Source organism: Petaurus breviceps, unplaced genomic scaffold, assembly GCF_028583685.1.
Source record: "Petaurus breviceps papuanus isolate PSGF00001 unplaced genomic scaffold, PetGlider_PUasm1.0 176, whole genome shotgun sequence".
Taxonomy (NCBI): domain Eukaryota; kingdom Metazoa; phylum Chordata; class Mammalia; order Diprotodontia; family Petauridae; genus Petaurus; species Petaurus breviceps.
Genome location: NW_027185771.1, coordinates 4,176,236 through 4,204,208, shown reverse-complemented (window position 1 = coordinate 4,204,208; position 27,973 = coordinate 4,176,236). Strand labels below are relative to the sequence as shown.

The window sequence follows — 27,973 nt, the reverse complement described above, 5'->3', positions numbered from 1 at the left end:
AGAGGGGCGCGGCGGCGGCGGCGGCGGCGGCGGCGGGGGCGGCGGGCCATGAGCGCGGCCGGCCTCTAGCCGCAGCCGCAGCGGCCGCCATGAAGCGGGACCGCCTGGGCCGCTTCCTGTCTCCGGGGGCGGCCGGGAAGCGCGGGCTCGCGGCCGCCGCCACGAGCGGCCCCGGCAGCCGGGCCCGGGCCCCGCGGGCGGGCGGAGGCGGCGAGGGGCCGGAAGAGGACGGCGAGGGGGCGGCCGAGGCCCAGCCGCGGCCCGGGGGCAGCTGGGGCGCGGGACCGCCCCGCGTCTGCGGGGAGGACGAGGACGACGACGAGGCTGCCACCGTGACCGTGGCCGAGGACGGCCCCGAGGAGGCAGGTTGGTGCTGGCCCGAGACCCGCGTGCACTCGCGAGCCCTGGGTTCGAATCCCCGCGCCGCCCCCGCTTAGCCTGGCTCGGGCTCTTGGTGCCGGCCCTTTCCCCCTTAAGCTCCAGGTCCAGGGACCGGCCGTCTCCGTCTCGGACTCTCCCGAACTCCAAAGCCGGCGTCCCCACCCTGGGAGTGTTCCGGGGAGGGCGTTGTGTGAGCCTTCCCCCCCCCCCCTTCATCATCATCATCATCATCATCATCATCATCACCATCATCAAGTCCAGGCCCCCTCCCCATTGACAGATGAGCAAACTGAGGCCCAGAGAGGAATCAACTTGCCCAAGGTCACCCAGCCAGTCCCCCATTCATTTCCTATCACATTTTCTCTCACCATACATACAGAGAAATCCCTAGGTATCACCGCCCCCCCCCCCCCAACTCGTTAATATAGTCACAGACATCCCAAGGGGTTGCTGGCTTTGGCCTCCCACCCCGCAGGAACCCTGCAAAGTTTCCTCTCAACTAGTGGGAATTATGGACTCCCAAGGATTTAGAACTGGAAGGGGCCCTAGAGATCACTTAGTCCAATACTGATGCCCATAAACATTAAGGGACTTTTCCAAGGTCACATGGCTTGGCAGATCCTAGCTCAGTCATATGCCAATCTGTCCTGTAAACTGACAAATTTGCTCAAATTCTGACACTTTGCTCTCAGTCTTGAGAGCTTTCAGGCAGTGGCCACTTGTGTTGTACATTTGAAATGGCATCCTAAACCTATAAAAGTAGCCTCTGTTGCTCTTCCAGATCCATCATTAACCTGTTTTTTTTCACGTCAGTATCTATCTATCTATCCCCATATCTTCCTTCAGTCACTAGAAGTCATGTTTTTACCTCCAAGAGTTCTTTCTCTTTACATGAGTCTTTTCACCATAGGTAGGTACAGTATTATTTTTGAGAGAGACAGAGAGAGAAAGAGAGACACAGATAGAGAGAGAGATATCTCTTTTCTAGGTTGGGAGAACTAGACAATTAACCATCGGTGAACTGGTGTGTGGTAGGGACTGGAACTTTGGACCCAGTGATTCCAGGCTATGTGGTCAGGCCCACAGCCATGTATGTAAAAAATATTCTATTCAACCTGATCAGCTGAAGTCAGCTTGGAATCAGGATCATGCTTCTTCTCCCTGAGTTCACCTTTGGCTCATATACTCACTAGCTGTCTGACCCTGAGCAATTCACTTAACCCTATTTGCCTCAGTCCCCTCATTTGTGAAATGAGCTGAAGAAGGAAGGAAACGGCAAACTTCTTCGGTATCTTTGCCCAGAAAACCCCAAATGGGGTCAGGAAGGGTTGGACACGACTGAAAATCAACTGAGCAACAGTAACAAGTCTGACTTCAATGTCCCCTGCTTGGTATATAAATAAGGAGACCAAGAATTAATTTGTTTCCCTTTAGGTAATAACTTATAACATTAGAAAACTGGTCCTTGAAAAGCCTATTGTTAGATAAGCATTCCTTGTGTATCTCTTTCTTGTTTCTGGCTACAGTGTAACTAGAGAGAGGGTTGGTGTGAAAGCTACTAGTTTGGTAACAGATTGGTTTGTTTCACAAGTGCTGAAAGCCACAGCTGCTTAGTGCTGCTCGGAGGGTGTTTCATCATAGTTCCACTGGCTCTGCTCACATGCTACACTGTCCATTTCCTGGTACCTTTCAAACCTTCCTTTTACAGGGGGGATGGGTTGGGGGTAGGAGGAGGGTGCTATTAGTCCCTATGATAGCTTTTGCTTTTCTAGCCCCATTCACATCATTTGACCAATTAATGGTCGCTGGACCTTACTTAGCTATGTAGTATTTACATAGTTTGTTTCTTTTCCTGTCAGTGAAAGTTTTTGATTGGATGCCCAATACTGGCCTGCACTTACATTGATAATGTTGAGAGTTAAAAGTAAAAATCACTAGGACTTACCTAGTTGTGGAATGGGCACTAAAATCCTGAAATGAACTGGTCAGAACCTATCCCTTGAAGCTGAATGATCGTTTTTGCTGAGAGTCCTGAGACAAAAGAGTTCTGGAGGCTCTGCCAAAGCAGCGCTTTGGAAGGTTCTGTTCTTCAGTTTCCTTACCAAAATGAAAGATGAGTCACTTTTCCTGACAGCCAGCCACTCAGAAAGCTGGGAAGCCGAATTCTATCCTTGCTTCCTAAGTCTCAGACACTTTGTACTAGCCTGAACAGAACTTTGGTTGAACTGATCAGGGGACTAAAGTCAAACCCTGATCCTGGCAATAAGCACTGTGTGGTGCTGGATCCCCCTACCAGATTGGTGAGTGGGCCCCAAGTCTGCAGGGGGAAAGATTCCCTGTGTCTGTTTAGGGAGGCACACTGAGCCATAGGTAGCTGAGTGTAAGACCATTCAGAGAACAGGAAGTATGATTTAACTGGGGAAAGGGGTGGAGAACAGGGAGAAGGCTGCCCAATGTTAATACTCTTAACTCTGCTGACTTGATCTGAGATGAGATGTCCATTAAAAGCATCAAGAGTATGTATTACTTCAGCCTGCCTCTCTTAGGGGTTGGGAGGAGGGGAATAATATTGGAGGATTTTGAGAATTCTTCCTAAGTGCCTCTTTAGGTGCTAGTCTAAAGGCTAGAGTCTTGTCTCTGGGTTTGAAGAGTAGAAGAGAGATTCTGTTCCTCTTCCTGCCCTCCCTTATTCCCCCAGATAGTCTTTTTCCTCCTCCAATTGTGGCTGGTCATAGTGGCTGCTGTTACTAGCAGAAGCAACAGCAGGAATTACCACCTGGGAACAATATTTAGGGAGGGAGGGCTTCTGTAAAATGGGTGTGAAATGCCCTCTAATTCTGTGGAAAACACTCCAGAAAGACATGTTATATTATGAAGAGCACAGTTTTAGGAGTTAGAAGCGATGTACTAGGGTTCTGGTACCAGCTCTAATGCTAATTGGTAGTAACAATAGCCTCATTTTCCTCCTCTATAAAATAAGGGACCTTTAGTGATGCTGAAAATATTGCCTTGCTGAGAAAATTTGTGCCATGTTCTAGGGCCATATAATTTTTCCTGTACATTGTAATTTAGATATTTTTCTGAACAGGGTTGAAAACCACAGTAGCACAGACCAGGCTCTCTCCTATGAGAGAGAACTCTTCAGGCTCCAAGAGCATATGTGGTTATATCTGTGAATGAAGAGAATGGATATTCTCTTCCTTGAGGGAAGGGATTGTTTCATTTTTGTTTTTCTATCCATAATACTTACCACAGTGCCTGGCATGTGGTAAGAACTTAATAAATGCTGATCATATGACTGATATCACTGGCCATTCAGTAATACTTACATGGAAATTTCCTGCTTCTATGTGCCTTATTTATTATTGTCCATAGATACTGATATGGGAAGTTTAACATTAGGTATGAGGTTTTATAGTTCCCTCCTTTGTGACAATCATAGTATGACTTCTGACTGTTCATCTGACTGTTGTCTCATTTTCCCCATTTGTAAAAGAAGGAATAATAATTAATCATAGACCTAATACTTGACATTTATTTTTTGGAAGAGCTTTCATATTTATCTTCTCATTTAAACCTCACAGGAACCCTGTGAATTAGGTAGGGTAGGACAGGTGGTACCCCTATTTGATAGGCAGGGTTATCTGCCTTAGGCTATTCAGCTAGGAGTGGCAGAGCTCAGACACATGTCTGGGCCAGCATCCTCTATCCTCATAGGGATACTCTAAGGAAAAATGAAATTACTGATGGGAGAATACCAGGAATTCTTTAAAAGCTTCTCTAGAAATACACAGTAAAGTATACACAGCATTCGACTAAGATTCAGAGACCTAGATTTGAATCTGAGCAATACTTCTTATGAGATGACATTGTGGCATGGTGGCAAAAATGTTACATTTGGTGTCATTAGCCTGGTTTGAATCCTCTGAGAATTTGTACCAGTCACTTGTGTCTGGGCCTCAGTTTCCTCATTCACAGAATGATCGTTTTGGATGGATTCATCTCAGGTCCCTTTCAGCTCTAATATTTTATGTACTCTGAAGTTCTGTACTGGTATCATCTCCAGTCACTAGAGGTCTCCATTTCAAGTCTGGGAATATAGGCTCAGAGCCCAATTACATGGCTTTGACTATTGCCTATACAGTCAGTTTTGTGTCTGAAGATGCTGGGGAGGGCTCCATGCTTGGCAGGAATGCTGTGAGTTTGATGGCATTGTGGGTATAAATATTGCTGTTTGTCCCCCTTCAGGCATGGAGAGCCTTTGGATTCAGCAGCATTTGAGATGTAAGGGTGTTGAGAATCTCTTCTCTTCCAGCACACACACTCTAATGAGGCATGGAAGTCTCTGAGCTCATCTCTCAGCCTTGTCTATGTAGAAAAAAAACCCACTTGCCCAGTTGGTGTGCCATTTGCCTCTTCTCATTCTCTTCACAGGCCCAGGCCGTCCGCTTAGCATGGGGTACTGCCGCCTCTGTCACGGGAAGTTTTCCTCGAGGAGTCTGCGCCACATATTTGGTCAGGTGTCAGGCGAGAGCTGTGAGAAGCCGAACCGGATGGAGCAGGTCTTCTTCATGGACTTCAAGCGCTTGCTGGGGGTGCCCATTCACCAGGACCCAGCCCTCCCCCAGTTTGTCTGTAAGAACTGCCATGCCCAGTTCTACAAGTGTCACAGCATTCTCAAGTCCTTCCTGCAGAGGGTCAATACGTCCCCCACAGGCCACCGGAAGCCCCGAGGAAAGTAGGTTGTTTTTGTACCAAGATATTGAGTTGGGCTGAATGGTGATGTTTTGAGGTTGCCCTGAGTCACACAGCTGATGGCAGCAGGAAGAGAGCTCACAGACCCCAAGTCAGCAGTTGTAGCCCCTGAACCACATCTCATGTTGGGTTCCTGGGCTGTCTCCAGCCCAGGAGGTCGCAAGGCTGTTTACTTTCATCTTCCACTGCAGACAGGGCATGGTCTCTGTTGTATATAGATGAGAGACCTGGGCTCACTGGCTTATGCCACCTTTTCTCCCTCCCCCTCCATCCCCATGTGATATCCGACTGGTGCTGCTTCCATTTGCAGGGGCAGCACCGACGATGGGTCACAGGCCGAGACAGAGGAAGGGGCCTGTCTAGGTGAGTATGTCACCTGGCTTCTTGGGATCTCTGGTTTCCTATGACAGATGTTTGGTCTGATGTCTGCTATTGGATACTAACCACTTCTGGGGGCTCTTGTGTCTTTGTTGACTTTGCACAGTGGATCTGATCACCTCCAGTCCCCAGTGCCTGCACCGATTGGTGGGGTGGGCCCATGGGCACGCAGTGAGCTGTGGGGCAGTGCCGAGCCTACAGAACATGCTCTCTTCTGAGTACTGTGGTATCATCCAGGCTGTGTGGGGCTGTGACCAGGGCCATGACTACATCATGGATACAGACTCAAACTGCAGTGCCCTGCTGCTTGACAGCACACTGGCTGTCAAATGGGAATGGGACAGAGAAACATCCCATCGGCTCTCCATCAACAGTGGAACCAAGCCTCCTGCAGCTGTTCTGCAGAGTCCTAGGAGCAAAGGGACCATGGTGCCAGCTGGCACAGAGAGCCAGTCGCTGCCCAACACAAATGAAGTTCAGCCCCCTTTGGATGACAACCCAGCGGGGCCTGAGCCAGATTCACCACCAGAGCCTAGCCAGCCCCCAAGTGGGGCCCAAGGTAAGAAGTCTCATGCCCTCTGCTCTCACTCAGGCAGGTGATTCTAGACTGCCTGCCACAGTCACTGACTAATTGTTGCTCCCTTGATTCTGGTCATTCCCATAGGCCTGTATTTACATCCTTTCTTTGCCACTGGTCATCCTAAGTGGCTGGCAGTGTTCTTGAGTTCCCTGTGCCCACAATAGTCAACTCCATAGGTGGCCATAGGTGGTGAAATTGTGGATGAAGCAGTCTGTGGATCTCCCTCTGCCACAGGGGGAGCTGGGTAATGACTGTCAGGCACTTTTTGCTCTCACCGAAGTTGCTGAGAAAGCAGGGCACCTTTATCCTGCCTGTTTTTTTTCTCTTTGGTCATTTGATATACAGGACCTTGTTTCAGCAGGTTTCCTCTTAAGATTCACTTCTCTTCTACCCAGCCTTCCATTCATCCTATGCTGCAGACAGAAAACACAGACTTGTTTTTGTAGAACAAGTTGATTCCATGGGATGTGGGGGGAGAATGCACTGGTGGCGAATAGGTAGTCATGCCTGGGGATGGTGTGTTTGTCCCTGCTGCAATCGCCTGGCCTCCTTTAGCATGCCCTGGTGACACTCCGTTGGGATAGGTCATACCTGGTTTTTTTTCTTTTAGCTGACCAGCAGACATGAACACAGAGTAGTTATATAGGGGACTAGATCTAATAGTATCTTTGGGCTATCTTTAATGGTGGAGCTTGGACCTATATGACACATGGGGATACTGTATTTAGTGCTCCAACTACAAGATGCCATGTTTAAGGGAAAAGCTGTCTGTCTGGCAGCAGGCCTTATGGAAATTGGTGAAATAGTCCTCAGCTGTGCCTGAAATAACTACTGTATTCAAGTAATGCTTTCTCCTAGGCACATAGCAGTGACTGGTGATGTCACACACTGTTTTCCCTCTCAAGTGGCAGATTAAAAAAACTGACCAAGTCATGTACTGACAAGTCATGCAGAGTACTCCAGCGCCAGGTCTTACAATTCCATTTTATGTTGGTAACACAAGCCTTTTTCTTTATTTCTCAGGGCAATTGAGTGTGAAGCAGGTTTCATCTTCAGCCTTGGATGATCGGGTAAAAGACGAGTTCAGTGACCTTTCTGAGGGGTGAGAGAAGAGTGGGTTTAAATAGCTTAAAATTTCTTCTTCACAAACAAAACTTGGTCATTGTAGACTTTTAATGCCCAGAGTCATCCACAGGAGCTCCTGCCTTCGTGGATTAAGTTCTGGAAATAAAGACTAGTAGAATTCATTGGGTCCCACTTTTTATCCTTGACTTATTCCAAGTCATAAAGGAGTAGAACTCAAGTCCAGATCTAGCATTCATTCTAGTACACCATGCTTCTTGTGGTGGCTTATTGTGGGCTAGAGTTGTAGCCCAGACTAAGCTTCTCTTTCCAATTTAGGATCTCCTGGACATGGGTTAGTACCCGAAGTTCCAGTGGTTTTGAAAGGAAAAAAAATCCCTTTTCAATTGAATGATTCTTTTTCTTTTGGCTTGGGCAGTATTGGAAGAGCTGTCAAAACAACTCTATCTTCTGGTATTTGTTCCCCATCAATTATCATCTCTCGGATACTCCCTTCCAGATACCAATTTTGTCTAACTCCCAAATGTTATCGTAACATATGAACTAGAAAGGAACTTTGCTCCCTGGGCGGGGATCTTGTTTTGACTTGAGTAGCTTTTGCCTAAGTGGTAGAAGGGAACAGAAATAGGAATTCCTTTAGGATCTTAGTACTGTGACCAGGAGCTGATTCAAGGGTCTATTGAGTGGAGTATGACTCAGGGCAGTGGGGGAGATGCTCCTAACTTGGACACAATTTGCTTATTAGGGACAAATATTTTAGAGTGAAGGTCTGAGCTTTAGTTTCACTGTTGCTTTAAGGTGTTGAAATATCAAAGCTTACATAAATGGGACCCTAGTTATCTAAATTAGGCCCATGGAAAGGAGAGAAAGGCAAGTTACTAATCCACCTGCCCTAAAGAGTCTTGTTATCCTTAAAAGCTCTGTTATATAAAATCATTCTTAGCTTAGTGATAGTTTGTTCATTCACTTTGGTAGGGAATGTATTTGGAGGTCTTGGTGTTCTCAACTTTTAAGATGTTTCAGTAAAGAGATAAGAGAAGGCAAATTACAAAAGATAGGGGTGAGGGCCAGGGCCTATAGATAAGAATTGTTAGTGCTGTTGAAGCCTTAACACTGCTCAGCCAGTGCTTTGTTAAAAGGTCTTTCTTCTTTTTCAGAGACTTCTTGAGTGATGATGAAAATGACAAGAGGAGAAATACTCAATCATCTGATGAATCCTTTGAGCCTTATCCAGAAAAGAAGTGAGGGCTTTACATTCTTGTCTACAAGTAAATTTTTGGGTAGTGATTTGGTATTAAGTAGGTAATTCTAGGGATTGGTATCCTGGCTTGAGTATGGTGAAGAAAGTGACAGAAAAATGTTTTTTTACATGTGTCTTTTTCCCCCATAAAGTGCTTGGGCTGTTTGCCTGGCATGATCCCTTAAAGCCTCTTAAAATTCGATTTGCTAAGAATGAGCCTGGGGTCTATTTGGTCAGCATGGGTCTGTGAAGAAAGCCCCTACAGTTTCTTTCAGGCTATATATAACTGAACAAGAGAAAATGGATTTATTTTGTGCTATGTGCCTGACTGGGGATACAAATATAAAAATACAATCCCTTCCATCAAGGAGCTTACATTCTAATAAGGGGAGACAACAAATAAAAAAGTAGTAGTACAATTGGGAAGGACTGTTTTGGAGTAGGGAGGTGAATAGTCAAAGGACATTTAATTGCCCTGATCTTTCCAGGAATTTGATTTGATTACTCTTCCCAAAGCTAGAGGTAGAAAGGAGGGGGTAAAGGAGTAGAAAAATGGTACAAAGGCAACATGGCCTCAAGATGTATACAGGGAGTTGCCATATAGTGAGTCTATGGGTTGGGGCAGTTAAGAACTCTCAAAAGGAATGAGTCAATTAATGCCCCTACCATATCGAAACTGGGGATACTGAGGTTAATTTATCTTAGATTATATAACGGTTATTAATGAGGAATGATTGAAAGTTCATGGAATGCAAAGAATAGGCATTTAAAAGGTAGAGCCCCATTCACCAAGAATTGCTTCAATGATCTTTTTCATATTCCACTAAAGCTGCTTTAGGACTACTATTGAGAAAGACTTCATTGAACCTGGGGAATGTATAACCCAAAGACTCCTTATGGGCACTTAATATTTGATTGACATGTCCCTATTCTTTAGCTAGTCACAGGTATTCACACAGGTAATTCATGCATTGGAAAGTATACAGTAGAATTTCCTTACATGATAGGTATTGGGAGTAATTTGAGAGTTTTAAAAATATCTTTTGGCTAGAATAGACCATGTTTCTATAAATGTTATAAAGAGTTTTCTTCACATCTCTGTGAAGTTAGACATTTGGGAATTTCCCTCCCTTTATAAAGCAGTACTTCACTTATCTGCCACTCTCTATTATATAGAATATAGAAGAGAACTAGAAAGCAAGATAGAAATAAGTGTCTCCTGAACAAAAGTGGACAGCTCAGAGTCTATTAAAAGTTGTGTGCTTTACCTAAAGTAGAACCCCTCAGAGTCTCCCTCAGAGCCTGCTTATGCTTTCAGTCGAAACACAATTATGACATGCTTGATTAACTGCTTTCCCAGTTTATAGCAGATTTGTAACAGAAAATTAAAAATGGTGCTGCTGTAGGTAGGCCAGTTGATAGCAGCACAGAAAGCAGTTAATGGTCAGAAAAGATAAATCATTGAAAAATAAATACAAAAACTCCCAAAGCATAACAGTCTGGGGCAGGGGGTGGGGTGTGTGTGGACATTTTTAGTCCCATATGGTTAAATAGCTTGAGGATAGGCATATTATAATAACTGCCTTTTATGATAATACTGAGTCATTAAGTAACAGACACTTTTAGTATTTTTGATGGAAATATTTCTAAAATGTATGATAAATGTATACTTTTTTAGTTAGCTAGAAAAAAAGAGACTGAAGTTCTTACTAGATCACTCTTCCCCCTTTTACTCCTGAATCCTTTACTCCTGGTGGGTTGGGGGGGGTGGAGGGTAATACATATTTATATTCCTAGAGAGAACCAAACTATTCTTCTGATGAATGAAGAATACTAAGGCCTGCAAAATGAGATTTGGAGATTCTGCGAGGCTAGGATACCAGGAAGATTGGAAGCTTGTGTGTTCATGATACATATTTTTAATTGTGATAGCTCAAGAAAGAAAAAATTGCAAAACTTTCTACATGAGTAGGTATGGTAAGAGCACAACATGCCATACACACAGAAGTATAGGTCACGGACATAAATAGGACATTAAACTTTACCCTTAGTTAAAAAATCAGTGTGTCCTATTTTTAATTCAGGATCTCTGGCAAGATGAGTGACAACAAAGCCAAGAAGTCAGATGAACCCAAAATTAGAAAGAAACCAGGACCCAAACCTGGTTGGAAGAAGAAGATAAAATGTGAAAGGTCAGTAGGGAGAGGGAACAATGATATAGTTGTTACAGGTTTCAGGGAAGAGTTCTGACTCATATGGTACTTTAAATTGCAGGGAAGAGCTGCCTACCATTTATAAGTGTCCTTACCAGGGCTGCACAGCTGTGTACAGAGGGGCAGATGGGATGAAGGTAAGGCAAGAATTAGCCATTTGGATTTACATTGGAGTTTGATCCAAAGCAGTTTCAAAGATGGCCTAGGCAAGGTTGGTAGTGTCTATACTTCAAAGCAGCATTAATGGGAAGGGATGAGGGAAGTGCTGTATTATCTGTCAGTATGAGCATTATATTGAGATACAGATGAAGAGAGGTGCAGAACAAATTTATATTAAACTCAAATGAAAAAGCAAATGGTAAGAGAAACCTCAGTATGACACGGCAGTCTTGAATTCCTCCCTTTTGTCATCTCCCATGTTACAGTAGAATTTCATTGATTTATTATTTCATTCCTGATATCAGTCATTTCCAAATCAATGAGCACCTACTTGTTTCCAGTTATTTGCTATCATAAAAAAAATGGAGAATATTTAGTATATATGAGGACTTTTCTGTCGATCTTCCTTAGGGTATTTAGGGTCACTTGGTTCAAATAATAATAATGACTGAAAAAGCATTTATTAAGTACTTATGTGTAAAGCTCAGTGCTGGGGACACCAACAGAAAAGGAGTCTAGTTCTTGTTTTCAAGAGGCATATACTTCTAAGGAGGAGAGAACCTACACAGGCACTTTCAAGCACAGGTCCCATGGTCCTTAGGACATAGTGGCAAAGCAGAAGGTAATAATGCCAGAACCCCATCATTTTCTGAGGCTGGACCAACTGACAAGGCCAAAGGCTCTGGGGAAAACTGTCTTTTCTGGATCTTCAGATAGCTATACCTATGGCATCTGTAGGAGAGGCTGTCATGCTGGATCTCCCCCAGAGCTGCCTTTGGGGAAGATGTCCAGAAGTACCTGTCACACTTTGGGGCTTTTAGGCTGCGTGACTCTTTTTTTTTTTTTTTTTTGCCTTTTTGGAGGGCAATTGGGGTTAAGTAACTTGCCCAAGGTTACACGGCTAGTTTTTTTGTGTGAGTGTTAAGTGTCTGAGGCCGGAACTGAACTAGGGTCCTCCGACTCCAGGGCTGGAGCTCTTTCTCACTGCACCACCTAGCCACCCCCTGTGTGACTCTTAAGTGGCAGCTGATGTGTTGGTGGGGTTGAAGGTGGATCTGGGATGGAAACGCAGCTAGTCTTACTTCTGATATATCTTGGCTACATGTGACAAATCACTTAACTTTTCAGTGTTTTTAATACTATTAGTTGAATTGGTAGGAATTTCCTCACCAATGAAGTCAGGTTAGGACCAAGAAAAAAATTTTATATAGCAATTTAAGGTTTACAAAACATTAAGTGCTTATGATGTATATACAAAGGACATAAGAGGAAAAGGCAATGGGTTAGGGGTACTGGAATCTTTTAATTTTCTTTAAAAAAGATGCTCCCAAGTAGAGTTACAGTCTATTGTGATCTTCATAAATCTTATCTTCAGAGATACAAAGACAAAAATGAAATAGTCCCTGCCTTGAAGGAGCCTATATTCTTCTAGGGCATACAAGGGGGGAGTGAGGGAGGGAAGAAAGGAAAGAGTGAGAGAGAAAGAGAAACTAATAACTAGGGAAGCTTTGTATATGTGGGGAGTAGTACCTCTTGGAGGAATTTAAAGATTCTGAGAAATGAGAGTGAAGTGGGAAGTGCATCCTAGATATGGGGGACCCCCTGCAGGGAGATGGGAAATGAAATGTCATTGGCAGGGAAGAGCTAGCAGGTCAGACTAGAATGGAGAGTATGTGAGGAGAGTAGGAAACCAGCCTAGAAATCTAGGTGAGAGGGAGCCATGTGTAGCAGCAACCACACTGGCATACACAGGATGGCTGCTAGCATAGGTTCTTAGATCTGCTTTACAAGAAAATATAGCTGTTTAAGGGATCAACAATCTTTTTAATTAATTCACTAGTTCAGGGGAAAAGTCAGCACCCTGAACTTCAGAGAAAATACAAGTAGAGAAAGAAAGACCAGCAGACAGGGCTCTGACTGCCTGAATCAAAGCAATATTGCTATATACTTTACATACACCCCTGGATCGAGAAAGCCTTTACGTCTGAGCAGTTGGGGAGCTCTGAACATACCATCACTCAGAATCTTGACCAGGTAGATCACAAGATCCTCATAAGTGAGCTCTCAAAGCAAAATACCACCTCTGAGGATATATACACTTCTCTGAGCTAGAAGGCATCACAACCCTCCTGACTCAGTGTCTAATTAGAAATAGCAAAAGGTGTGAAAGCCTTTCTACAAGCAAGCCTCCCCTAAGCAAGCTTCCCTTAATGGGCTTCACATGAGGCCTGTTAATGGATGGGGAAGATCTTAAGTCCCATTAACATTACATCATGTTGTAGAGAGCTTTAAGTAACAGGCTAAGGATTTTTCATTTGATCCTAGTTGTATTAGAGAGCCAGTAAAGGTTTTCTGAGGAGAGTGACACAATGTGATGTGTTTTAGGAATATCATTTTGGCAGCTCTTTGAAGGACAGATCAAGGAAAGGAGAAGCAGAGTCATGAATAAGAAGGCTTCTGCAATGGCCCATGGGTTTTCCTCAAATGGTAGATTTGAGTGAAGCACACCCAGTGTGAGAGATACTGAAGCCCAGTATCTTCACAAAGAAAAATGTTTATCTTCTGTGGGAATACAAACTCAGAGAATAGTTGCTTTTAAAGCTCACATATATTCAAATTCAATATTCAGGCTCAAATTTTATACTTTATTGTACAATTAAAATAAAGCTGTGCTTCTGCAATAGAAAAGTCTCTTCTTCATTGAATGAAGACTTTTTTCAGGCTCTAAAGGCACTTATGATACCCACAAAACTGGACTTTTCCAGTATTCTAGATAGGTCTAGAATGGCAATCACTTTCCTTGTTTTTAGCTATTAATATCAGAAATGATAGGATGGACACAACCAACAACTAGGTTTTTTTGGTCAGAAATTCATTTATGTCAGGTTTCTCAGTTGATTCCTTGACCATCTGAGATATGTCCCCCTGGTTCATCCTCTATTCTTCTATAATCTTATACCCATGTTTAGGTCATTAAAGAGAGGGATGTTATAATTTTTCATTACATTAAGATTTTTTTGAAATGTTAGGGACATATTTAAAAATTGGGGCTCCAAGTCAAAATTTCAGAAAACGTTTCATTAATGCCAAATGAACAGAGGGTACATGTCACACATGCACATATGCACTTTCATTTGTTCCTCACACACCTGTGTCAAAGAGGTACTTCTGTGTTATACGTAAAGAAAGAGAAGCAGAGAGGAGAGGCGACTTGCCCATGGTCACACTGCCAGTTAGGTGCTAAAGCCAAATTCTGAATCTATGTCCTCCTGACTCTGTGTCCAATGCTGCCTTCCCTCAAAGGGTATGAACAGTTTAGTGACATTCAGAGAAAGTGTTTGTCATATTATCTTTCCAAGAAGAGAATAACAAAACCTGTCCAGCTTCACTTTGCTCTCATATGGGCCTGGAAAGATATAGTGAGTTTTGTCTCTTCTTTTCACTAATCCCTTTTGAGGACTCTTGAGCAAGGGTTACTAGGATGGTCTCAGAGCCTCTTGTTCTTACTGGCCCTTCTGTAGAGCTTAAGATGGTTACAGTCCCTGTGAGGGGAAAAGGCTACTTCAAGCGTATCCATTGATCTCTTTTTCTCATTTGTAGAAACATATAAAGGAGCATCATGAGGAAGTACGAGAAAGGCCTTGCCCCCACCCTGGCTGCAACAAGGTATTCATGATCGACCGCTATCTGCAACGCCATGTCAAGCTCATTCACACAGGTAGGCTGCCCTCTGCTCTAGGCCCTCACAGGCCTTCCTGGTTTGCCTCCTTTTGTACACTTGGACTAAAGGACATTGGCAGGTCAGGCCTCTTCATCAGAATCTGGATAGGCTTATGGGTTCATAAGGCTTCTTTACTGCCTTAGTCTTTTTCTGGCATGGTCCTGGTATTTTAGGAATCAAAATTTTAAGGTTCATGATTAAGATGAACACTATCTCTACACTGTTTATTTACTGTGCAGTGTGTTCCCCAAGTCAACAGAAACAAAATCTCTGAGTTGGAAAGGACCCCAGAAGCCATTTAACTTAATTTAACCCATACATGACTAAGAATATCCTTAATCATAACAATAATGAGACATAAAGGAAAATTTTTTAGGGGAGGAGAAAGGGGGGAGATTCATCACTTCAGAAAATTGTTAATATTAAAAAAATTCTAGCCTCATACATATAGTTCCCACTAATTTGGGCTTAGCTAAAGTTTATCTTTACCATTCAAGATTACATAATTTTGTTAGCAAGGATAATCTCTCCACTTATGCAAAGCATAAACTCTGCACGATTTGGTAGTTAACTGTGTGACTCAGCTTTCCTCATCTATAAAATGGGGACAATAACAGCACCTCCCTCCCAGAGCTGGGCTGCTGTGAGCATCAAGTGAGAACCTTGAAGAGGGATGGGAATGCTTGCTGTTCTTATCATCATCTTGGCTCCACCACTTTATGGTGAGCCTCTCTGAAGAGCCAGGAAAGCTCTTGGGTGACAGACACCAATGTCAAAGGCCAGGCTCCCAGTGAGTTTCCCTTTACTTTAGCAAAAACAGCCTAGCTAAACAAATAGGATAAGCTTGGTTGGAGAGGGAATGTTTACCTAAAGAGAAATAATTTTTAAACAACTCTTCAAACAAGCATGATTAGCAGATAATTTTATCACACCCCTCCCCGCTACAAAAAAAAGAAGCTGGCAACTTTTATTTGGCAACATTCCTTAACTCAGCTTGATTTTTGATGTTCACTTCTATAATGTAAAATTCATAATTCAAGCTATATCCCTCCCTTTCCACCGAACACACTTGCCTAAATAGTAAAGTTTTCATTTACCCTGGAAAAGCCTCAGGCATAACTCTTTAACCACGTGGTTATTTGCCTGGTCCTTCTGAAGTAGATATTAATATTCTTTTTCCTCTTCTCCTGACCATTTCCTTGGAAATAGAAATTAGGATGAAAATAGACAATCTGGATCAGTCTGTCTTCCCTTGGTTATATTTAGAAACTGTGAAGGGGGAATTGAATTTGAGTCTCACTCTTTTGGGGGGGTATTGCAGAGGTACGGAATTATATCTGCGATGAATGTGGACAGACGTTCAAACAGCGCAAGCACCTTTCGGTTCACCAGATGCGTCACTCAGGAGCAAAGCCCCTCCAGTAAGTGTGGGTGAGGCAGTTCTAATGAAAGACTTGGTTTTAGGATATTGTTTTTAGTTAAGGGGAAAAAGGGATGGGTCTTGTCTTTTATTTCCCCTTCCTGCATTTAGGCCACTGTAATGACTTAGAAGTCTGTTTTTTTCTCTCACGCATTTATTTCTATCATCTCTTTATATATGCAGCTGTTAATTTAATGATAGTTCGTTTTTTAAAAATAAGTTTCAAGTTTAATTATATCAGTTTTCAAGAGCTGGTGAGACTGAATAGTTTGTAAATGGCAGTTCAGACCCCACAATGGATCTGTCCTTCACTCTCTTTCTGTCTCTCAGATGTGAAATCTGTGGGTTCCAGTGCAGGCAGCGAGCATCTCTGAAATACCACATGACCAAACACAAAGCTGAGACAGAGCTGGAATTTGCCTGTGACCAGTGTGGCCGACGTTTTGAGAAGGCTCACAACCTGAATGTCCACATGTCCATGGTGCATCCACTGACCCAGAACCAGGACAAAGGCAAACCACTGCAGAGTGAGCAGCCAACTGGTCTAATGAACCCCTCAGGGACGATGGAAAGTCAGGCTGTCAAACCTGAACTGCTTGCACAACAAGAACCCACCTGAAAGCCTGGAAAGGTTCAGTGTGGATAGTCATTCATCCTTGTACAAATCAAATGATCAAATAGAATTTTTAACAAAAGATTTTAATAGCTTCTCCAACTCAACTGGACTCAATGGCAATAGTTTCAGCTTGCTCCAACACAAAGATAACAACCATGCTTTATTTTTTTTTTGCCTGTGCATATGTCCAATGAAGCAGGGTTTAAATGGAATGGAATCACTCTAAGGGTATGGACAGATGTGTACACATCTGCTTTGGTAGAAGTAGGGTGTCCTCATATGTTCGATCATGGAACAGCCCCTCAAGTCTGTACTGTAGCTCTTCTTCTGCAGGGCAAGAGGTTCATTTCCCCTAGGAAAATGAGTGACTTGGAACCAGGCTCAGATTTTAAATAATTGATTATCCCTGCCTCAAAGCAATTGAAGGTATTTGTAATCCACTTTTTAGTGTAACAAGAGCTCCATGGTTATGCTTGTAATAAATTATTTACAAAGTAGCCTGGGCTGATGAACACTGGTATTCTGCTGCCTCTGTCCAGTAAAAAAAGTGGTCTCTCTATTCCTCAGTTTAAAACTGCTTAGGAAGCATAGCCAAATTGTTGTACCAACAAAAGCCACCCTTGGGACAAGGCACCCCTAGCACAGACATCCTTCAGAAGAGAAGAGGTTCACCGTATAAGTCAGCTTCTTCAGGGGACTGCTGGCCATTCAGGAGGGCAGCTTTCATCTCTGGGTCCAGCTCTTCACAGGTGGCCAATAGCTATAAGAAAACACATTTTTTGACTGCAATTGCTGCCAGACCATCCTACAACACTTTACCAACTAAACCCAAGGGCAGAGGTTTCCTGGTGAGAGTAGACTTTAAATACTTGTTTTATCTATCAAAGCCAAACACAGAACCCAAGCCTATCAACAGCTTGGTCTGCAATCTAATGGCACCTGCAGGTTAATGCTGACCTTGAATATTTAATAAGTGATAAAAGTAGCACAGTTTGGAGCAAAGATCCCAAGGCACTTTACTTTTCTTGCTTGATAACTAACCCCCCATATGATCAAGTTCAACAGAGAATTCTTATTGCTTCAACTAACAATCTACTGGAGGGGTAGAGTATGAGAGAATGATGCTAATTCTTAAGACATGAACTTGAACAGCTCTATGTTTAAACTTGGATAAAAACCACAAGTGAAAATCTTGATGTTACCTCCATTATGCACGAAAAGCTTCTCTTTGGACACTGCGGTACTGAGTGGAGCAGAAACTGACGAGCTTTTGTTATCAGTCCAAAAGGATCCACCTAGGGGATGTGTCAGACAGAAGTGAAGGCTATGAACTTGTTTTAGGTTTTATTTTACAAACTGAGTGAAAGATGCTATAACTAATTCATTTTGTGTAAACATGTTTAAGTTATTTCAGGTCTCTTATTTAAAATCTAGCTAAGAGGCACTCTTCCTTCCAGCTAATTTGTCACTGCTAAATAACACTCCTTAGACAAGAGGGATCATTTAACTAGTTATAACAAACCAATTTAAAAATTCTGTACATCTGATCTGGGAGCAGATGTTTTGAAAAATGTCCTAGATAGATACAGGAACAGCACCATTGGGAGGGAAGCAGAACCCTGATAAGCAGCCCTCACTTACCTGTTTGCCATGCTCTTGATTTAAGTGAGCTTTGGCTGAAATCACACTGGTCTCTCCTGCTACAAAAAGCTGGACTAACTTCAGGTACATGTCAACAGCAACATACAGAAAGGCTTGCTCTCTGTTAAAGAGATCTTCATCAAAGTAGGCAACAAGGCTAATGTGGAAAAGACAGAGGGTAGGGTAAGAGATAAAAGATGGACTAGATGCTCTGTTATCACAATGGGAGGAGGTAAAGGGCAGAGATGAAGTCATTTACCTATTAAGAACAAAGCTACAGGTAAGTGCTTTTTCTAGCACTTGTGTAAAATTCTCTACTTAAGTCAAAATGTGATCAAATCATAACTGGTAGAGCATCATGGAGATGCTGGCAGGTCACTTTTCCTCACAAGTAAGAGCTGGTCTGAACTGTGTTCTCCTTCCACAGAACATGGCAGCACTACAGTTCCAAACTTTAAGGGTGGAGAGGTCCTCAGCACCTCCTCCCTCCTCCCTCCAGGCTCCATTCTGAATTGTTACCTGTAAAAGGCGAAAGGCAACAACCTGATGTACTGGTCTGAGGCCAAATGCAGAAGAATTTGATACTTTCCATTTGATGCATTTTCTGTAATGCCAAGAGAAAGAAAAGGCTAGCTTATGCTTAGAGGATGGAATATTTTTGTTGCCAATAATAATGGGAAACACATTATTTCCCTTGAGGATGGGTTACTTTGGGGGAGTTTATTTTCTGTTAATCTAGCAACTTTGTCAAGCCTTAGGAGTTAAAAGACTCTTGTTAAGCAGAGCAAAACCGTTTGATAACTTAAGTCTAAAAGATCATGGGCAAGTTAATGCAAGATGGGAGACAGCGACTTTGAGAATGAGATATCATTACAGGTTGTATCATGAAAGCCATTAGGACAAAGTTATAGGCTAGAGGGATTTAGAGGGCCAAGATCTCATCACTAGTTAGGTCTTAGTGTTAAGTCACACATATTTTTCTTTTTCACTCACCCTTCTTTGTTAACTGAAAGAGAACCAACCAGGATAGTTTTCTTTTCTCCAAACATCCAAGGACCTCTGCACAGATATCTAAAGATTTCAGGGAATTCATTCCGTCCTGTTTTGTTTTTTGACAAAAAAAGTAACACTGTAAACTTCACACGAGTGGTTAAGTTGTGGTCCTGAATTTTTGTCCCCTATTCTATCACTACTTCTGACTTTAGCAGTCACTTCTTGCTTTAGTTTCCTCATCTGCAAAATAATATGAAGTGTAGGTGTCATGAAATGCTGCCTTCTGTGGATATTGGGGAGGTAAGTTACCACAGATTTAAAGCAGAAAGGGCCATCGAGTTCAACCACCTCATTTTGCAGAGGAGGTAACAAAGGACCAGCGAGGTTAGGTGACTGGCCCAAGGTCACACTGGTTAAGTCACAGGGACAGGATTTGGACGTAGGTCCTCTTGACTCCAAATCCTGTGAGTTTTATTTCCTTACCATGCTGCCTCACTTAGCAATATGCAAAGGATTAAAAATTCCCCCCAAAAATGCAAGGTGCTAGGCCGTTGTAAAATGTTAATTGTGTTCTCTGCTTAATGCTGAGATTCGTCACTTGGATGAAACATGTTTAGAGTAGTTCCCATGGCATGCAGGGCAAAGGCAACTGGAATAACCAAACTGGTATTTATTCTGTATTCTCTTTTCCATTTCTGCTTGAGTCCCAAGGCTAGGATGCTATACAGGACTCCACGTGGATGTCCAGACCCCTTCTGGGTAAGGGAGGGGACAAAGACCTAGACAATATACCCTGGCATACCAGGTCAGAGAAGGGAAGGCACAGTCTTCCTGCCATCATCTCGAAGGATCAGGTCTAAGCCAGCCTTCCAGACTATCCCTGAGACCTTACTCAAGGGAAATAGAAGATTTTAGTCTTCCCATCTCCTGAAGATTACCCTTGGCCCTGTCTAGAGCAGGACTCCTATGCTGACTCACACTGGAAGAAGGCTGCCCTGCCCGCTGGACTCTCCTCCCATATTCACATACCATTTTTTCAGAACAAGTTCAGACTGAGAAGAGTTAACTTACATTTGGTGCCATATATGAGGAGAGAAGAGCCATGAGGGAAAAGAAGAAAAGAGAGACCAACAGCTGTAAATCAAAACATTTACATATGTCACATTAAAAGGTCAAATATCACTATTCAATATGAAATCTTTCTACATAAGTACTATGCAAACTTTACTTTAGGATGCCTTCCCAGGGGAAAACTGTACACAGAACCTACTTTCAATTAAATAGGATGAGGATTCTCCAGAAGTAAGTTCTACACAGAAATACTTAGAAGTTCTTTGGACCACACTTCACCTGACTTTCAAAAGTAAATCACCATGCTGTAAATGAGGTTTCTAGATGGAATGCTGTATACACTGGTCCTCTATGAGCTGCATGGAATGGGAGGCAATCATGTAAAGAAATCATTCTTGGTGCTTATGGAAGCAAAGTTTTGGAGGTGGGATACTTGGCTAGAAGGAGAGCAGGAGTCCTCCAGGCATCTGAAGAGCCACAGCCTGTCTTCTCCCCACTCCCAGCAGCAGTGGAGGAAGGAAGGAGATGGGCAGCATTGCCTCAGAGAAGCAGGGAGCTTCAGCAGTAACAGCACAGGAGGACTTGGGAGGGAGCCTCAAGTGCCTGACCACTGCCTGCCAGGATGGCACAGGTACTTCAGGTGTGAGGATATTGTCAGGGGCTTCCTAAAATTCTCTGCCATCCCCTCTGCGGTCCTTTTTTGGGATCTACTATGATATCCTATCCCGCTAAAAAGAACTGAGAGCTGCTTTTATAAACTTTAAGTCTTTTTTTCTCCTCAGCTCTTCCCTTTATTTCATGCTGCTGCTGCTTCCATAGTCTTAGAACCCAGGTTTTCAACTTGCTTTTCTTTCAATGACTGATTAACTAAGACATTCAGTCAATAGAAACAATGGAAGTGATCTTGCTAAACAAAACAGAAAGCGTTATTAAGAAACATCAGACATCAGTAAGCTTACAATGACTTGTGTGACTTATGAGGAAAATTATGTGAAACCTGGACACTCCTTGGGTAATGGATAATAAGGCAATCATTAGGAGCCTGGGCTGTTGAAGGCATTCTGTTTACAAGTGGAGAGCTAAAGGGAAAGAAAGTAGAGAGAAAGAACTTCCTTTCTCACCTCCTCTCCTTCACCATCCAACTTCTTCAGGGCTTTTTTGGTGATTTCCTGGTCTGCTTGTTGATGAACTGCGAAATGCAGAGAAGCAGCAGAAACCCAGGTAGTGCACAGGCTGGAAGAAAGCACCACATCGGGAGACAGGAAGCTGAGGAAGATTCCAGAGAAAATTATCATGGAAGCCTTGAGAAACAGGAGCTCTGCAATCTTCTCACCCACTTGGCAGCAGAGCCTTACATTTTTAATCCAAGTAAAGAAAGGCTCTCATGAACATTTGTGAGCTGTGATACAGCCCTTTTTTCATCCCCTAAGAATGAAGGTTTCTTCTCTTTCAAGGATCTACAATACAAGAACTAACACCTACTGTGGTAGGACAAGAGCAAGGATAGATTTTCCCATTAGCATATGAAATAGTATCTACCAACTTCATTCCTTTGAGGTTGTATGGTCCCTTTTAACAGGTCAAAGGAAATTACAGAAATTATGGATTATCCAGCCAATCCTCTCATTCTACAGGGGAGGAAACTAAGGCCCAGAGAGGTCCATTGACTTAACACAAGCCTGCTTCTCTCTGACTTGATCCCCAAGCCACATGCCTGTGGACTAGAACAAACAGGAATAATATTCTCCCTTGGTTTCAGAGGTTCCATGGAGAGAGTGAGCCTTGCACCCTATGGTTATGAAGTACCTGAGAAAATAAAGGGCTGCCAAAGGGCACAGTGAACCTGGGGAGGGAAGGGGCCACTCTGCTTGCTGACCAACCAGAGAGCTGGTGCTCTAATGAGGGGACCTGTTCTGCCACCAAACTGGAGACCTGGGGGTGTTTAGCGCTTTTGATAAGAGGTCCAGAGACCTGGACTGATGACTCTTTGCTTCACCACTTGGGATAAGTCACATCAGCTGCCTCTCTTAGAAAAGGGGGACAAATACCCTCAGCCCTGTCTCAAAGAGTTGTGAGAACTGAAATATTACACGAAAGCACTTTATAAACACTACACAGTTCTAAGTATTTCCTTAGCTATAAAATGAAATGGGGCAGATTAGATTATTTGACATGGTCTTATGTCGTCGTCAGACCCTCTCTGATTCATGATTTTTCCTGGAAGCTGCCCTCATCACGAGCGAGCTACTTCTTTGTCACACAACTGTACCTCCAGATCTTTGGCAAATGGGGAATCGCTTCAAAGTTAGAAAGGGCAGCTGGAGTATAGATTGTACATGAGTGCAATGTTCTATGGGATCTTGATGCTGGACATTTTCTGGAACTACCCTTTGTGGATGCAGCAGAATTTAGTGGAATGGGGCCCAGCTCTACCACTGGGGCTTTTAATCTCTGAGGCCTCTTTAATCGCCAGGCTCCAGCCTTTCTGAGGTTGCTTATACTAGCTATACCTAGGAGCTTACGTGGTGCACTGAAGGTGCCATCTATTGCCACTGATGGTCATCTCTGTCAACAGCCGTGATTTAAAAGATGATCTTGTGGGGTCAGATATGTGAAAGTACCTTGATTCTTCCCTACTCTAAAAATCAGGGTATCATCAAGTGAACCTAAAGCAATCCAAGAAGAGTCCGGTAGATCAAAAAAAGAGGAAGAGTTAGGGAAGCACAAGCCCAGTACAATTCAGGAGGACCTCACATGAGCCAATGAATTACAACGCAGGCATTAATCAAGTTCCCTTCAGCCACTGTGCCACAAGTCTTGGTTTTTTCCCTCATGAATACAGATAACACTCATCTAGACAATAAGCTTCAACAAGGGACCCTCCCTTCTATCTTTCTTCTATTCCAGCTGTTCCTACTTACATCCTGGCAGACTGCTGGTACGTGGCTATGCGGGCTACCTCTTGGGGCAATGCAATCTTGAAGTGTCTCTTCCACTGACACTGAAGCACTGGCTCCAGTCTTGGCCACCATAACTAGAGGGACAAAAAGGTACCATCACAGTGAACTGGAAGAGGAAGCATTCAAATGGTTGGAGCCAGTCTGCATCAGGGCAAAAATCAGAGACTTTAACAGAAAGGTCCTGCCCTGTAAGCCTTCCTCCTCCTCCCCACAGCAGAAATGTAGGGCACCTGCCTGCAAGTGTCAGTCTTATCATTTAGTGAGAACCTACGATGCCCACAGTGCTAGACTTTGGAGTACAATGATGTAAAAGACAATACAATAAATGCCAGATGCATGATGTAGACTAGCGTTCCAGGACTTCAGAGGAGAGAATGACTGATGAAATATGGTACAAACAGAAAAGGCTTCCCTGAAGGGAGGACTTAAGTTGGATCTTGAAAAAAGGATAGGATATAGATAAGCAAAGAGGGAAGGGAGGCTATTGCTCAATAAAGAAATTGAGCAAAGGTGTGCCAATGGCATGCTGGGGGGGAAGGAGGCAGAGAATGATCAGACTGCTTTGTCTGGGGTAGTCTACTTACAGAAATAATTGGGGGAAGTTACAGAAGGTAGCAGGAGGCAGAGAAAGCCTCAAATGTCAAGCCAAGGTGTCTGTACTTTTCTGAAGGTAACAAGAAACCAAACTAAGTTTGTGAGCAGGGTCATGTATGAAATGGGTGAGAAGACCTGGAAGGGGAGGAGCCCCGAGGAGGGAGAACTTCCTTTCAAGCCGATCTCCTGGAGTTTCTTCCGTGTCCCATTCCAGTTACAAGCTCACTTGGCTCACTCAAAGTGCCACCTTCAGAGACAAAGGGGCAGCCAGGGTCTACCACACTGCACAGAGCACCAGGCCTGGAGGGAGTCCTCTGGCCTCAGACACTTACTAGCTGTGTGACCATGGGCAAGTCACTTATCTTCTGTCTGCTTCAGTTTCCTCTATAAAATGGGTAATAATAGCACCTACCTCAGGGTTATTGTGAAGATCAACTCAATAATTATTGTAAAGCACTTAGTACAGTGCCTGGCATACAGTAAATGCCATATCAATGGGAGCTATTATTATTACTGAAAGTGATGGCTATGAAAATGAAAAGAAATAATGGGTACATAATGGTATGGAAGAACAAGGAATCTGGAGCCAGAGGATCTGGGTTCAAATTCCAGTCCTGCTACTTACTGATGTGTAACCAAAAGCAAGCCATGTCTTCTAGATGATTTCTCAGGCCGCCCCCAGCCCCTACCTTCTATTGTCCTTGAAGAACTGATAAGACTGGACTGAGAAGCAAGGGAAAGAAGACACCGAGGATAAAAAAGTAGACTCAGATTCTCTTTTCTGACACTGTTAACAGGTTTTAGTGAGAATATGGCTTTTACTGCTGGTTTGGAGTAGGTGGGTGGGTGCATGTTTGGGGGCAGCTGGGTGCTAGGTACACCTACTTGTGCTGTAGGGAGAGGGGCTTAGCCTTGAGATGCTTCTGAAAGTTGGGCACAGACCTTCAGAAGTTGTTTTAGTTGCGTCTGACTCTGTGACCCCATTTGGGCTTTTGTTGGCAAAGGTACTGGAGTGGTTTGCCATTTCCTTCTCCAGCTCATTTTACAGATGAGGAAACTGAGGCAAACAGGGTGAAGTGACTTGCCCAGGGTCACACAGACAGTAAGTGAGATCTGAACTCAAGGCTTCCTGACTACAGGTCCAGTGCTCTATCCCACTATGCTACCTAGGTATGGCATGGTAGCTGGAGTGAATGGTCTGATGTTTCTTGCCAACTTTTGTGCTAAGAGGAAAGGCCACCTTGAGCAAGATCACAACAGTCCTGGGGAAATGGGAAGTGGGACACCTCAATATAGGTGCAGGTTTGATGAGGCCCTGCTGATGCAATAGCTCTTACTCATCCACAAGAACTTCCTGCTCAGGCCTTAAAAGAACAGGACATATACTTTTGGCTTAGACCCAAGGAAAAAAGTTTCTGATAAATTCAATTAGGGTTTCAGATGTTGGCTGAAAAAAAATGTACGTGTGAATACACATCTATATAAGGGGGCTAGGAGGAGAGACAGACAAGAAGAGTTTTTCTTTGCATTAAACTTCCAGGATAGAAAAACTGTTCAAAAGTTATTTTCTTACCACTGCAGAGGATAGGATTATTGGACAGTGGGTTTGACAAGCAGTCAGGATCAAATTAACCTCTTTGGCTGGATCTTTGCAACTCAGACAGGCACTCAGTAGACCCTGAAAAGGAGATGTTATTTTTACATCTTGGTGACTATTTTATAGTTCTCTATTTCTACTAAGAATAAAGAGCTTTTTTTCCCTAAATCAGAATCTGATGTCCACTTAATAAGGCAACTTCCTTGTGGGTTGACTTTAGTCCTTTCCATCCTTCTCCCTTTTTACATGCACAAAACAATAGCTATATCTTGATCCTGTCCTCTTAATGAAGAAGCTGTGCACATGGCAGAGATGAGGCTTCATCTCCATGCCTGCTTTCCAAGGGAGAAAGAGAAGGGCATCTTCCCTTTGGGGTCTCTCCAGTGCACACTCTCTGCTCCACTCAAACTGGCCTGTTCACTCTCCCATGGCTGTGTAGCAGCCTGCACAAGCCAGGTAAACCCCTTGAGGGCAGGACCTATTATCTGGTTTGCACTGGTATCTATCCTATCTGTAACCTTACCCCCCCAGCACAGCACCTGGTACTGAGTAAGCTCATGTAGTTGTTAGAACAGCCTTTCCTTCCATCTGGACCTACCAGAAGCCTTCCTTCACTTGGCTTTCCTGGACCTTCTACTTAGACACTACTTTTTAAGTCTCTTATACTACACTACAATATACTCCATCATATTCTAAATGATTTGTTATTTGTCTCTGCCACCTGGTAAAATGTAAGCTCTTTGAAGGGGAAGGTTGTATTGTTTTCCATCTCTCTTCCTACTACCTAGCCCAGAAAACCACACAATGTAAGGCCTTAGTCAAAATGGAGTTGAAAGGAACACTCTGGGAAAAAGAGAGATTACCCTGAAGAAGTGGATGGTGATGTCATGGGCCAGGGCACATTCTCTAGGAGAGATGTTTTTCTGCAACACAATAAAATGCCAATTCAACAACAAATCACCAGCAAGTGAAATGTAAACAAAAGAAGTTGGGAGAAGGAAACACAGAAAGGTGAAAGTCACGTAGTAATTTTAATTCTTCTTAAGTACTAGAGATTTGTCACACAAGAAAACACAGAATTTGTGAGGACTGGCAGTCCTCTAATTTGCAAGACTAGAATACAGTAAAATTCTGATAAATTAATGATCATAATTTTCAAAGGCTAAGTAAGTGCTAGATCATCACCTGGCCCTCAGACAGTTTACTCTGCACATAAATGAGGACAACTCTTTTCTTCCATGTACTACTATCTGTATCCCTTTTATGAAGCAGATGATCTATCCCGTTAACTGCTATTTAAATCCAGAGAAGTAGCATCTCTACACTACCACATGGGTCTAGCAACCTCAACAATCAACACAAAGGTCTGGATCATGAGATTTTTATGTTGTTCCAGCTTTGGGGAAGGACTCTCTACAGGCTCTAAATCAAATAGGTTGATAAGAGGATGCTTGTTGGTAAAGACCTACCTCTTTTTTTTTCTCATATCATCTCTTCTTAGTAGTTCTATCTATTTTGGACTTTGAAGTCCAGATGATAATAAAAGAAGTCTAAAGCTTTAAAAAACATTTGTTTACAATTCTTTTAAAGCTCCATTTAAACTCAGAAAAATAAGGACAATTTCTTTATTTCCCTCACTGTTGAGACACATACCATTCAAATATAACATCCATGTCATGTTTTTAAAAGTTGGAAATTTAGAACAACATAAGGAAAAATTCTTTTTATATGATAAAAATGGTTGCTGCATCCTGCATGGTCAAGATAATTTATTCTTGAGTAAGACTTTATCAAGTGCTACAATCTCTGGAATAAGGTACAGAAACAAATCTACTTAATATATGGCTTATTACAAATGTCCTCTGTTTTCCAGCATGGTAAAGAAATAGGATTTTAGGGTTCATTGACTGTAAGGTTTAACTGAGTCTTAGTATCTATGGATTTCCAATTCTCCAAAGAGCTAAGCTGCATTACAGTGTACTTAACACTACAACTTCACTAAACATGTCACTAAGCTATTCTTTGAAGTCTGAGGAGGAACTTATAGATCTCACAGAGACTCTGGGTCATCTGTATAAACATCAATTTTTGTACTGACCAGAACTGCTGGTTTTAACAGAAGGCACCTGATTATTATTAAGGCAAGACAGACTCTTTCCTCCTAACTATCTTGGGGATACAGTCTTGGATATAGTATAAATCCAGAGGAAGGCAATGCAAAATCACAGATGGCAGCACATTCAGTGGTCATCCTCTTTGGGACCTTCAGGTAGCTGGAAACTAAGGCAGTAGGTACCAAATCATCAGTCTCACCTTTGGCAAGAAAAAGCTAGTAAAATATGAGGCTTTGCTCAACCTAGAAGAGCAAAGGACAGACAATTTATTTCCTCATAAGCACACAAAGAAAAAATACAAGGTCAAATAAGACCACACGGTCAGTCGTCAGAAATGAATTGGCTGTCCTTGGCCAGTCAGTATGTCAAACACAATAGCACTGGCTCTGGAGAATGTTCAGTGTTCTTTAGAAGCCCACCGAAGACTAAGTGATTTGACTGAGGTTATCTAAACTCA

General features: G+C 43.1%; 2 protein-coding genes across 4 annotated transcripts in view; one reads left to right on the top strand and one right to left on the bottom strand.

The window, feature by feature from the left end:
* Positions 1-225: 225 nt before the first annotated feature.
* On the top strand, positions 226-17,043 carry ZNF276 (zinc finger protein 276). Its single transcript, XM_069085515.1, has 11 exons — positions 226-366; positions 4,816-5,119; positions 5,447-5,499; positions 5,621-6,073; positions 7,118-7,196; positions 8,335-8,418; positions 10,502-10,609; positions 10,692-10,767; positions 14,390-14,507; positions 15,832-15,931; positions 16,261-17,043. The coding sequence occupies exons 2-11, from the start codon at positions 4,836-4,838 to the stop codon at positions 16,547-16,549; spliced, it is 1,644 nt and encodes a 547-aa protein (XP_068941616.1). The 5' UTR covers positions 226-366; positions 4,816-4,835; the 3' UTR covers positions 16,550-17,043.
* FANCA (FA complementation group A) overlaps positions 16,614-27,973 on the bottom strand; it is a 114,954-nt gene continuing 103,594 nt past the window's right edge. For all 3 annotated transcript variants that reach the window (XM_069085513.1, XM_069085511.1, XM_069085514.1), the window contains 10 exons: positions 26,266-26,325; positions 25,379-25,483; positions 23,173-23,285; positions 21,373-21,517; positions 20,252-20,314; positions 19,181-19,286; positions 18,707-18,791; positions 18,188-18,344; positions 17,749-17,841; positions 16,614-17,306 (listed from right to left, as the gene is read on the bottom strand). In XM_069085513.1, the coding sequence (XP_068941614.1) occupies positions 17,199-17,306; positions 17,749-17,841; positions 18,188-18,344; positions 18,707-18,791; positions 19,181-19,286; positions 20,252-20,314; positions 21,373-21,517; positions 23,173-23,285; positions 25,379-25,483; positions 26,266-26,325 (1,035 nt within the window). In that variant the 3' untranslated portion in view covers positions 16,614-17,198. The remainder of the gene's footprint in view (positions 17,307-17,748; positions 17,842-18,187; positions 18,345-18,706; positions 18,792-19,180; positions 19,287-20,251; positions 20,315-21,372; positions 21,518-23,172; positions 23,286-25,378; positions 25,484-26,265; positions 26,326-27,973) is intronic.

Excerpts from the sequence above, each read along its gene's own strand:
- ZNF276 (XM_069085515.1), top strand. The coding sequence starts at position 4,836 with ATGGGGTACTGCCGCCTCTGTCACGGGAAGTTTTCCTCGAGGAGTCTG. Across the intron at positions 5,120-5,446 it reads CACCGGAAGCCCCGAGGAAA|GGGCAGCACCGACGATGGGT; the intron begins GTAGGTTGTTTT and ends TTCCATTTGCAG. Across the intron at positions 6,074-7,117 it reads GCCCCCAAGTGGGGCCCAAG|GGCAATTGAGTGTGAAGCAG; the intron begins GTAAGAAGTCTC and ends TTTATTTCTCAG.